This window comes from Oncorhynchus tshawytscha, linkage group LG08, assembly GCF_018296145.1.
Source record: "Oncorhynchus tshawytscha isolate Ot180627B linkage group LG08, Otsh_v2.0, whole genome shotgun sequence".
Lineage (NCBI taxonomy): Eukaryota > Metazoa > Chordata > Actinopteri > Salmoniformes > Salmonidae > Oncorhynchus > Oncorhynchus tshawytscha.
This window is the reverse complement of record NC_056436.1, coordinates 48,762,430-48,774,950: the sequence shown is the minus strand read 5'-3', so window position 1 is coordinate 48,774,950 and position 12,521 is coordinate 48,762,430. Positions and strand designations below refer to the sequence as shown.

Sequence of the window (12,521 nt, the reverse complement as noted above, 5' to 3'; positions counted from 1 at the left end):
CACACCCATGAGGGGCTACTCTCACCGCCTGGGGGCAGCCCGTCAGGAAGTCCTGAATCCTGGACTTCCTGATGTGCCGCCTCCAGGCGGTGATGGTAGGCATCAACACATCTGCCACACTGTCCATCAACACAGGCCCCTCAGGGGTGTGTGCTTAGTCCCCACCTATACTCCCTGTTTACCCATGACTACCGCACAAGACTCCAATACCATCATCAAGTTTGCTGATGACACAACAGTGGTCAGAGACCTGGCAGTGTCAGAGACCTGGCACTGCCAGGACAACAACATCTCCCTCAACAACAGCAAGACAAAGAAACTAATCGTGGACTACAGGAAACAGAGTGGCGAGCATGCCCCAATCCACATCCATGGGGCTGTAGTGGAGTGGGTCAAGAGTTTCAAGTTCTTTGGTGGGGCATGCGGTTCATCTTCGGTTCATCACCAAGGAATTAATAACATGTTCCACACACAACCGCACAGTTGTGAAGAGGGAACACAGCACCGCTTCTCCCTCAAGAGAGGCATGGCCCCTCAGATCCTCAAAAATTGTCAGCTGCACCTTTGGGAATTCTTGATTGGCTGCATCAACGCTTGGTACAGCAACTGCAAGGCACCCGACAACAAGGCGCTACAGAGGGTGATGAGTACAACCCAGTACATCGCTGGGCCCATGCTCCTTGTCATCCAAGACCTCTAAACCATGCTATGAAGGCCGAAAAAATTACCAAATACTTTTTCCCACCCAAGCCATAGCCTGTTCTCTCTGCTACAGCACAGCAAGTGGTACCAGTGTACCAATTCTGAAACCAACAGGACCCTAAACAGCTTCTACCCCCAAGCCATAAGAGTGCAAAACCAGACTGCTAAATAGCTAATCAAATGGCTACCCTCTGCTGCTACTGTGTACTACCTATCATGTTGCCTAGTCACTTTACCTCTACCTTTAACTCTGCATAGTTGAAAAAGTACCAGTAAGTAAGCATTTCACTGTTTTAAAATGTTGTTCCATTGTTTCAAAGACCATAGCAGGGTGCTATTTGCCAGAGGTAAACACAACTCTGGAAGGCCGCATCAACCTGGTCTCAAAGCAAAACGTAATAATATTTGACCAAAATCCACAACACTTCATTTAGAAAGATATGTTACATAGGCCTACCGATGTAATACAGTGCCTTGCAAAAGTATTCATCCCCCTTGGCGTTTTTCATATTTTGTTGCATTATATCCTGTAATTTAAATGGATTTGTCTTTAGATTTCATTAACGGACATGCACAAAATAGTCCAAATTGAAGTGAAAAAAAAAAGTTGTTTAAAAAAAACAAATAAATTGGAAAAGTGGAATGTGCATACGTATTCACCCCCTTTGCTATGAAGACCCTAAATAAGATCTGGTGCAACCAATTACCTTCAGAAGTCTCATAATTGGTTAAATAAAGTCCACCTGTGTGCATTCTAAGTGTCACATGATCTCAGTATATATACACCTGTTCTGAACGGCCCCAGAGTCTGCAACACCACTAAGCAAGGGGTACCACCAATAAAGCGGCACCATGAAGACCAAGGAGCTCTCCAAACAGGTCAGAGACAAGGTTGTGGAGAAGTACAGATCAGGGTTGGGTTATAAAAAAAATCTGAAACTTTGAACATCCCACAGAACACCATAAAATTGAAAGAATATGGCACCAGAACAAACCTGCAAAGAGAGGGCAGCCCACCAATACTCACGGACCAGGCAAGGAGGGCATTAATCAGAAAGGCAACAAAGAGACCAAAGATGACCTTGAAGCAGCTGCAAAGCCTACAACAGAGATTGGAGTATCTGTCCATAGGACCACTTTAAGCCGTACACTCCACAGACCCGGGCTTTACGGAAGAGTGGCAAGAAAAAAGCCTTTGCTTAAAGAAAAAAGTAAGCGAACAAGTTCTGTGTTCGCCAAAAGGCATGTGGGAGACTCCCCAAACATATGGAAGAAGGTACACTGGTCAGATGACACAAAAATGTAGCTTTTTGGCCATCAAGGAAAACGCTATGTCTGGCACAAATGCAACACCTCTCATCACCCTGAGAACACCATCTCCACAGTGAAGCATGGTGGTGGCAGCATCATGCTGTGGGGATGTTTTACATCGACAGGGACTGGGAAACTGGTCAGAATTGAAGGAATGATGGATGGCGCTAAAGACAGAGAAATTCTTGAGGGAAACCCGTTTCAGTCTTCCAGAGATTTGAGACTGGGACGGAGGTTCACCTTCCAGCAGGACAATGACCCTAAGCATACTGCTAAAGCAACACTCAAGTGGTTTAAAGGGAAACATTTAAATGTCTTTGAATGGCCTAGTCAAAGCCCAGACCTCAATCCAATTGAGAATCTGTAGTATGACTTAAAGATTGCTGTACACCAGCGGAACCCATCCAGCTTGAAGGATCTGGAGAAGTTTTGCCTTGAAGAATGGGCAAACATCCCAGTGGCTAGATGTGCCAAGCTTACAGAGACCTACTCCAAGAGACTTGCAGCTGTAATTGCTGCAAAAGGTGGCTCTACAAAGTATTGACTTTAGGAGGGTGAATAGTTATGCGCGGTCAAGTTTTCATTTTTTTCTGTCTTATTTCATTTTTGTTTCCCAATAAAACATATTTTGAATCTTCAAAGTGGTAGGCATGTTGTGTAAATCAACTGATACAACCCCCCCAAAAAAAAAAAAAACCTCTATTTTAATTCCAGGTTCTAAGGCAACAAAGTAGGAAAAATGCCAAGGGGGTGAATACTTTTGCAAGCCACTGTAGGTAGCCCGGTCACCCGCTTATTATGATGTAACTTTTGACTGCTTTAGGTAGCTCGGTCACCCATTTAGTATGATATGCTATGTTTGACTGCTTTAGGATGATATGTTGAGTTGGACTACTTTTGTAGGTCAGCAGTTAATGTTAGGGTTAAGGTAACAGGATGGCTTGGCTAACATGCAAAGTAGTTAAAATGTAAGTGGTTGCAAAGATGCTAATTAGCTGAAATGCTAAAGTTGTCTGTGATGAGATTTAAACACACAACTATTCGCTTGCTAGACATTCGCGACCATTCAAACCACCCTGCTTTCGCTTTTGCTCTAAATCAAATCCAAATAAAAGTTTGTTGGTGACATACACATAATTAACAGATGTTATAGTGGGTGTAGCAAAATGCTTGTGTTCCTACCTCCAACAGTGCAGTAGTATCTAACAATTCACAGCATTACACACAAATCTAAAAGTAAAAGATTGGAATTAAGAAATACATAAATATTAGATTGAGCAATGTCGGAGTGGCATTGACTAAAATACAGTAGAATAGAATACAGTGTATAAACATTAGTAAAGTGACAACAGTTCCATTATTAAAAGTGGCCAGGAATTCCAAGTCTATGTACAGTATATAGGGCAGCAGTCTCTAAGGTGCAGGATTGCGTAACCGGGTGGAAGCTGGCTAGTATTTAGCTTTTTAATGTTGTTATTTCTTACACTGTTACCCCAGGAAATCTTAAGTCTTATTACATACAGCCGGGAGGAACTATTGGATATAAGAGCAACGTCAACTTACCAACATTATGACCAGTAATACGACTTTCCCGAAGCGGATCCTCTGTTTGGTCCACCAAACAGGACAACGGATCGGATCCCAACAGGCGACCCAAAGCAACGGCGCCTCAGAAGGAGCAGACGGAGCGGTCTTCTGGTCTGGCTCCGTAGATGGGCACATCACCCACCTCTCCCAAGTATACTCCCAAGTATACTACTCGCCAATGTCCAGTCTCTTGACAAGGTAGACGAAATCCAAGCAAGGGTTGCCTTCCAGAGAAACAGAGATTGCAACATTCTCTGTTTCACGGAAACATGGCTCACTCGGGATACGTCATCAGAGTCGGTACAGCCACCTGGTTTCTTCACACATCGCGCCGACAGAAACAAACATCTCTCTGGTAAGAAGAAGGGCGGGGGTGTATGCCTTATGATTAATGAGTCATGGTGTGATCATAACAACATACAGGAACTCAAGTCATGTTCTTCACCTGACCTAGAATTCTTTACAATCAACAATCAAATGGTAACCGCATTATCTACCAAGATAATTCTCTTCGATTATAATCACGGTTGTGTATACCCCCCCCCCCAAAAAAAATAAACAGACACCTCGAAGGCCCTGAAAGAACTTCCTTGGACTCTATGTAAACTGGAAACCACATATCTTGAGCCTGCATTTTTTGTAGCTGGGGATTAAACAAGGCTCCCTAAAGTTTATCAGCATATCGAATGCGCGACCCAGGCTGGTAGCATTCTGTATCATTATTACTCTAACTTCCGCGAGGCATACACAGCCATCACTCGCCCTCCTTTCGGCAAATCTGACCACGACTCCATTTTGTTGCTCCCAGCCTATAGACAGAAACTAAAACAGGAAGCGCCCATGCTAAAGTCTGTTCAACATTGATGTATACTCTGATTCGGTGAGCGAGTTTATTAGCAAGTGCATCGGTGATGTTATACCCACGGCAACTATTAAAACCTTCCCCAATCGTGGATTGATGGCAGCATTCACACAAAGCTGAAATTGAAAAATAAAATGAAATACAGCCAAGTTGCTTAGGAGCTAGAAGCAGAGCTTCCATATCAGCCGGTGCTATCTTACAAAAAAGTAACTCTGTCTTATGCAAACATACCAAATGTAAAATATCATACTAAAGGAGTCAAATGTAATACTGTATATGTCATACTAAACAGGTCAAATAATGTAACTTAACGTATCATACTAATTGAACTACTAAAACAGATTTTAGTAAAATATAATACATTTTGCTCTGAGACCAGCCTGCCTCCTTGCTCTTGTGTAGTGCCTTTTAAAAGCCACATCAACATACAAGAACACAAGGGCTAGTGTTGCATCTACATTCCCTTCTCCTGCCTCTCCTTCCCCTCTCTCTCACACACTCTTGCCTTTTTAATGAGGGGGGGGGGTGTTTCATAGGGTGTTTAAGTCAGGATGTCTCAATAAAAAGCATCAATAGCCTCTCTCTCGCTCTAACTTTTACATTGTGGTTTTGCATTTTGGTTTCTGCCTCAACCTACACAGGTTGGAAAAAAATAGGGTGGGGATGGGGAAGGATTTCACTTTTCAAAAAAGCCAACCCCATCACCAGTTAACAAGCTACATTTTTTATACAAATGCATTTGGTCACCCTGCCTCACCATCGCACACAACTCCCCGCTCACCGCTCCCCCAAACAGCAGGACCAAGCTGGCAAATATTGTCCCTCATTTGATAATCAGTGAGTTCGTGCTACCGCCTGCATTAACGTCTCTTATCATAGAGGTGACTCTTTTGTCAGAGGAAACACTTCATCACCGGATGTGAGCCATTGGCTATCCCTCTATCCCTTATCCTTTATCTGAGATAGCATATCATGAGTCTATGAGAGTGGAATTTAAGAGGAGTGATGTCCTTTTCTCCCTCTTCCCACAGGAAAACACCTGCAACAAAGTATGTTGAAAGGGTCGGATCATGGAGTTTTCATGGGCAGGCTGGGGAAGTCCTTTGAGAGTGCCTTTGATACCCTCTTGACATGTTATCTGGGCGTGAGTGGATGTTGGCCAGGCACAAGGGACTACCTGTTCAATGTCCCCTCTCTCCCCTGTCACTCTCCTGTCTAACTTACTATAACAGTCTTTCTATAAATGTTGGGGGATTTAATTTTTTATGTTGAATACAGGATGCCTTTGACTGAGTAGATGCTCACCAGACACGAGGGGATGTCTCAATGTACCTTCTCTCCCCTGTCATAACACCCCTATCCAAGAATGATGCACAATGCCTTTGAACTATGTGGGTCAGAGATCCATCGAGATCCATTCCTCCATGCTTGCTTTTAATCTGCAATTGCTAAAAGTTAAGATTTCCCCTGGTACGCTCTCAATTTCTTCTTCTCCTCTCACACTTTTATTTATTTCAAATGTATAGATTCAGATCTTCTCAAAAAGGTTGAGGAGAAAAGAGAGATTTGGAGAGGAGAAAAACTTTTCTTCCTTCCCTCTGTCATTTTATCTCTGCATGATGCACTGTCATCCCTAATGATCACATTTTTGTGACTTTGGTCTGATGGAGAGGACTGAGGGAGGAATGAAGGAGTGTCTCTCCTCACTGCAGCACTCTCCTTAGTTCTCTCAGCTCCTAGCCGGTCCTCTCTCTCTTTCTCTCTCTCTCCTTGTCTCTGTGTAGGTACTTTGAAAGAGAATGGCTTCCACCTTTGAAAGCTGAGGCTTGCTCACTTTGTGTAACATAACATTTCTATTGAAAGGCAATTAACGTTGTAACATTATTTGGTTCCCTACGAAATTAAATGCATCTCTTCTGTTTTTTTCTCTACTTTCCTCCCCCTCTTCCCCCTCCTCCCCCAATCTTCTGTTACAGACGGATAATTATATCGACTCCAGCTATGTGAACAGCCGAGCACATCTTATCAAAAGGTATGTCTTGATTAGGCAATTTGATATTTTCCGCTGTCACCCGTTGTGATCCGTAATTGTCATATGCTATGGGCTGCAAATGCATGAGTGTGCATGTTGTGAAAACCCGTGTTTGTTCTGTGTATTCACTACAAATTCACACAGTCAATAATCTAATTTGGAATTAGACTCTCAAATGATCCCTCACTACTATATTAGGTACATTTTTTTCAAGTCTGTGTCTTCAAAGCACATATTTTAACATTATCATGAATAATTCCATCCATTCCCATAAAAACATAAATCAAGACACGTTGAGCAATATGAAAAACTCCTGCTAAAACACGGCTCGTAAAACGACTTATACATCGTGAATAAGATTTAAAGAAATCAAATAGAACTTTGGCCGGGAACGTGATTTCAATATTGCAAGAGGTTCGTAGCACAGTTGGATCTCAGTGTGTCATTTTTTTTTTACATCAGCTCAATGCTAATACCAAAGTACCAATAATTAAGTTCATTTGAGTCGCCCATTTTGAGAACATTGAGCAGGATATAAAGGTATGGGGTATGGGACTAATGGTGCATTCCTGATTCCACCTGAAGCAGGATATAAGGTGAGCTCGTGGTTCCGGCAGGGTAGTGTAGACAACTCTAATAACGCCCTGCAGCAATTTCTTTTTTTGTTGTTGTGGCCAGGCCTATAATTTCTCACTTTTTACCTGCAGCTGCTGAACATTCCAACCTCCCTTTGTTTGAGGCCGTCCCCGGCTTTTTGAAAAGCCATTATGGCAATTTTACTCCCCCAAAAATCCCTATGTTTATGTAAACAAAAGCACATTTAAGCGAGGGGCCTCTGCAGCACACTACAAAGCTATCCCCTAGGAGCCTGTGGGCCTGTAGTCTGGGACAGGTGCAATTACACTGATAACATCAGAGAGAGGTAAAGCCAGCATTACCGTCACTGCAGTACCTCTCTCTCTCCCCCTTTCCCAGGCAAACCTCTCAAAGGAAAGCTGGGAACTGCTGTTGCTACTGTTTTTTTTCTTTCTTTCTTTATGTCTCTTCTCTTTCCTTGTCTTATATTTTTTCTCTTCTCCTCCATTCTCCTCTCTTCTCCTATGTGAGGTTCTTGATGTATACATTCGCCTCCTGCCTCAATAGCAGTCTTGTTTGTATAGCACAATTTGTTCCAGTGGGGCGGCAATCAAATGAACGGAAATCATGCATACACTATGAAGCTGTTGATTGACTTTAAGCCCCAAACAAGACAGATTCAATCTGTGCACATACGTACATGCTCATAGCATTTTCTATATTCCTTTCCTTCCTGGAAGGCTTGATTATCATCTGATTGTTGAACAGTAGAGTGTAATTGCAAGGCGTTTTAAAAGCTCACTCTGTTATTTGAAAAACACAACGGCAGTCTCCAACTCTTGGTTTGCTATAAAGCTGAGGGACAGGGTTCATGAGGCATTTACGTCTGATATTCTTAATTAATCAATGGGTATATAATTACATACATTTAAATGATAAAAAAACAGGATATAAATATCCGGACAGGCCCTTTATAGCCACAACGGTTCACACTAGAGATGCCCTTGAAGTCAGTGCATCGCCATCCACACGGTCCCTTTTAGAAACAGACTAAAACAGCCTGCAGCCTCTTTGCTCCACTATCAGCAGAGTTTGAAAATGGCCTCTTAATCCCAAAAATCCCCAACAGAGTTAATCTGTGCCTCCACTACCACAACCCTCCGATTACTACAGAAGTAGCAAGGTTCGTTTCCCTCCAGAAATAAAATGTGGAACGCTGTGAAGTCGTGTCCTTCTAGACAGCTGAGGCCAGAGTTAAGAGTCCTCCTGAAGATTCCCATCAACCCTCTCCTTGTCTCAAGATTCCGAGTGCTGTGAGAAATGTGTGAGAGAGGAGGATGTGGAGAGACACACATGTTAGAGAGTCAAGGATGAGATAGTGAAAGAGAGACAATATGTCAATGTTTAGATTTTTTTAGAAGAGAGCTAAGAAGGAAATAGTGAAAAAAAGATGGACACAGGAGAGAAATGGATTGAGGGAGAGAGGTGATGAAGGAGAGAGGAGAGAATCTGATAGAAGTTGATGTGACAGTAAATCAACATTCTCTCCTTTCTCATCCCCCTCTCCCTCCCTCCTTCCCTCTGTAGCACATCAACATTCAAGGACCTGGAGGGCAATAGTCTGAAGGACAGCGGGCACGAAGAGAGCGACCAGACGGACAGTGAGCACGATGTCCAGAGAGGCCACTACATAGACACGGCTGTCAACGACGTGCTCAACATGACCGTACCCCCCAACGTCTGCCAGCTGCCTGACCAAGGTAGGAGAAAAGGTTTGTGGAAAGCTGTGTGTGTTACTCATCATTCATCCTTTAGTGTTAGAATTACCCCATCAGATACTTGGTCAAAGCTTGTGTATGTAAAACGAAGCTTGTTTACACCTCCAACTAGAGCAGCTTCAGCAGTCCATTATACCCACTCCTACATAAGGCCTCAGACCTGTGAGTGTGTGTCTCTCTGTGTCTCTGTGTATCTATAGAATTTGAATTAATTCCATTCCTGTGTGTGTATTCGTGTGCTTACATCAAGCAGAACACATTTAGCGGTAGCATTGTGCCCACTCTCAGATAAGGCCCCTCAGATCTGTTTTTGTGAATAACAACTTAGTACATTCCCTTTGATGTCCCGGTGCTAAGGCTGCTAATGTAGAGGGATCTCCCCCTACCAAGGCTACCCTTTTATATGATGCTCTGGTAACATTATTGACTGATTGTAGGCCTAGCCATGTCTGTCTGGAAGTATTTGGTGGCAGCCAACTTCTGATGCGCTTGAATGGCTCACAAAGGTGGGTTGAAATCTACATATCGCGTTGTAACCACTCTCATACATTATTCAGCAGGAACATTTAGCAGAGGAAATAATGTTGATGTTTCTTTGCCGACTTCCAACGTTTAAGAGGACATCCGATTCCCTGGCAGGGGAAGTGTAGGTGGTCATGTTAGTGTTTCCTGGTTCCATGGTTTTAGAGTAGTGGAGAGGGGGAGCTTATGTGAAGAAGTGTCATGGAGAAAGGGAGGGTGAGGGGAGAGAGAGAGAGAGAGAAAGAGAGGGTGTGTATTTGAGGAAAAGGTAGTGGGTAGAACTGGCACCGACCTGTGAAGAAATTGAATTGAATTGAGAGAGAAGGAGAATTAAAGATATGCCTGTAGATGGAGATAGAGCGAGTGAGAGAACAAGAATGAGTGAGAATTAGGTGGATAGAAACTGGCACAGACCTGTATGCTACCATTGTATGCACATGGGGGTGTTTATCCAGCTCAAAAGGAAACACACACAGGTGCTCAGACTTGGGAGAGCATAGAGCAGTGGATTCAGTGCATGAACTCAAAATGAACGGCAGCCATTTCACTGGCTTGCCTCCTACTCCAGTTAACAATTGCTTTATTTTCTGAAGAGACAGGAAGCTGGTGAATTGCCTTGCTTTGTTCAGTCTTGATGACTAGGCCTCTCATCTTAGCAATTTGAAACAATCAAACAGCTCCATTGGTCAATAGGGAAAACTACATCTGCATATTACCCAGCAGGCTTCACGTCGCAGTGTGTCTTTGTATGGTTTGAATTCGCCTACTCTTTGGTCATTGGCTTCTGCTATAGAGGAAAATTTAGGACAGGTTTGGTGAAATATGTTGAAATTCTAGTCGAAGTGTGGCGTCTAGTGTTAGGCACTTTCTTAGCCATAACCCTAGCCTTTACCCCTCCTCCCAAACAAACACACCTTATGCTAAACCTCTGTGATTTTTCCCTCCAATTTTCTCAAAACCCCTCTAGTGATCCTCTCTAGCTATATGTCCACATTTTCTGAGTCTTCCATTTTAATGCTCCCTGCTCACTCCTCTTAGCCTTGCTCCAAAAAAGGGAATCTAATGAATGAAGGACTAACAGATGAAGAAAAATTAAACAATCACACTTTAACCCAAATTATTTATGAGGGATTTTTTTCCTGGCAACATTTTCCATCGTGGGGAATGAGCTGCGGAGCAAATTAGAAAGTTAGCTCGGGATCACGTGGACTCACGCACAGATGTTGAATTGGGCTAATTAGCCAGCCATTTTACCGCAAGGCATTATGGGTAGGGGAAAGAGACATTATGATGTCATGATAGGAGGAGAATAGGTAAGTTCAGTCTCTTCTACTTCCGTTTTCATCTGGGAGCGGATGCTGCTGTAAAGGCATGTGGATTGAAGCGGATCTGGTTCAGTTGCTGGTGTTGAACTCGAACATGTCTTGTGATGTTGTGATGACTGCTTGGTTGGGGGTGGGGGGTTAACAGATAGTGTCAGGGAGTGTTTGCATGCGTGTCTATGTGTGTATCTGTATGTTAGCTGCATGGGGAGGCTAGCTGTGTCCCAATCCAAAGGCCTCCAAAGGCACCAACTTTCTAGTAGGTAACTGCCATTTGGGATGGGATTCAAAAGGCAGCATCACGTGACAATGCATTCGCATTCCACTGAGCGCTAGACATTTGTTTACCTTGTAGGCACTGTAGCAGAATGAGCAACTAGTGCTAGCAATTCAGTGAACAACTATCCCAAAATGGAAATACTGTATCTGCCACGAATAGCAAGTAACAGAATCGATCTCCTCAGTACCTATTCATGCATGAAGTTAACACCAACTAGAATAGTTATCCTACGGTATAGGGTCCTCCTTTCACATATTGCTTGGTCTGCAGCTCAACTGTGGATATGATAGGTAAGCTTGCATGCAGGATACAGGAATTTTTGAGATAGCTTTTATACTGACTGTTTAAGAATGATTAATAACAAGAATAGTGGTGTTTCACTGTGAAAGGTGATTTGAAGGCCTAGGCTACTTCATCCTAATGTAAGCTAAATGCATTGGATAAAAATACTGGCATATAATAAAGGATAACAAAATGTCCAATATAATTATATACAGTAAATACAGTAAGCTTATTTAGTCATGACCGCCACAGTTTTTTTTATACACAATTTTTAGTTCCAGCCCTTTACTAACACCTCATTTCAACGAATTGTGGACTACATTGAAGACTTCCCCTCTAAGTCTGTATTTTAGAATGAGCTTCATAAGTTACAAATGTTCTGACAAGTCTGCGTGATAAACAACAACATGGGGGGAAATCTGGTTCTATTTAAGATTGTGATTTTGCCCATTTCAAAATGAAATCCCTGGGATATGGTGATTGTCCTGGTGGCTGGGGAAGTTCCCAACAAAGGCTGTCCCATCTTCTGGATGTCAGGGTGATGTCCTTAAAGCTGGAGCGAGTGGAGACAATGGAGGTTGAAATGAACCTCGCTGCTCAAATTTCAGTGCTGGATCAAGTCAATGAAGCTACAACTACCTTTATTAATGTGCAAATCATTTTGTCAACAGTTTAGCATTTTTTAGGGCTTGTTTAGTTACTTACTGTAAGAGTTGAATAACTTAAACTCTAATTTTAAACCCAATCGTGTAACACAATAGGGGAAGGAAAAGTGACAAGAGAAAGTTAGCTAACTTTAACGTAAGGTAAACCAAATGCACAATCAACTTCACTGGCTAGCAAGCCTAGAATGAACAAAACACAGCTGGCTGCATTTTCTACAATTTTCAACAGATGAAAAAAAAAGTATGTCTTACCTCTAAACGAGTCAGGCGGGACTGTTTTCTGCCAAGTCAGTATAATGCAATGGAGTGAAACGTGATCAGACGCCCACTTTATTCCCTGAAAACAAATGGGGGAAAAATATTTTCTTAGTTTTTAGCTGGCTAGCAAGTTTACCAATTCATGATTTAAAATCTTTTTCACATTTGACACATTGCTGAATCTATGATTAGGCCTAGTTAGTTTAGTTGTTCTTCTCTAAACAGCCAATAACCTGTACAAGTCTGCCTACTAACATTAAAATGAGCTATCTATTGCGTAAGATGTGCTAGCTAGCTAGCTTGGCAACAGGTTGAATAAGAACAATACATCTGATGAATTAACA

At 42.6% G+C, this 12,521-nt stretch overlaps 1 protein-coding gene across 7 annotated transcripts in view; it reads left to right on the top strand.

Annotated features, from left to right (window-relative positions):
• Window positions 1–12,521, top strand: part of LOC112256387 (protocadherin-19) — a 77,607-nt gene that overhangs the window by 39,952 nt on the left and 25,134 nt on the right. For 4 of the 7 annotated variants that reach the window (XM_042325591.1, XM_024429608.2, XM_024429610.2 and 1 more), the window contains exons 3-4: window positions 6,439–6,494; window positions 8,658–8,842. In XM_042325591.1, coding sequence (XP_042181525.1) covers window positions 6,439–6,494; window positions 8,658–8,842 — 241 coding nt within the window. The remainder of the gene's footprint in view (window positions 1–6,438; window positions 6,495–8,657; window positions 8,843–12,521) is intronic. The other 3 variants (XM_024429611.2, XM_024429609.2, XM_024429607.2) reach the window with 1 other exon arrangement.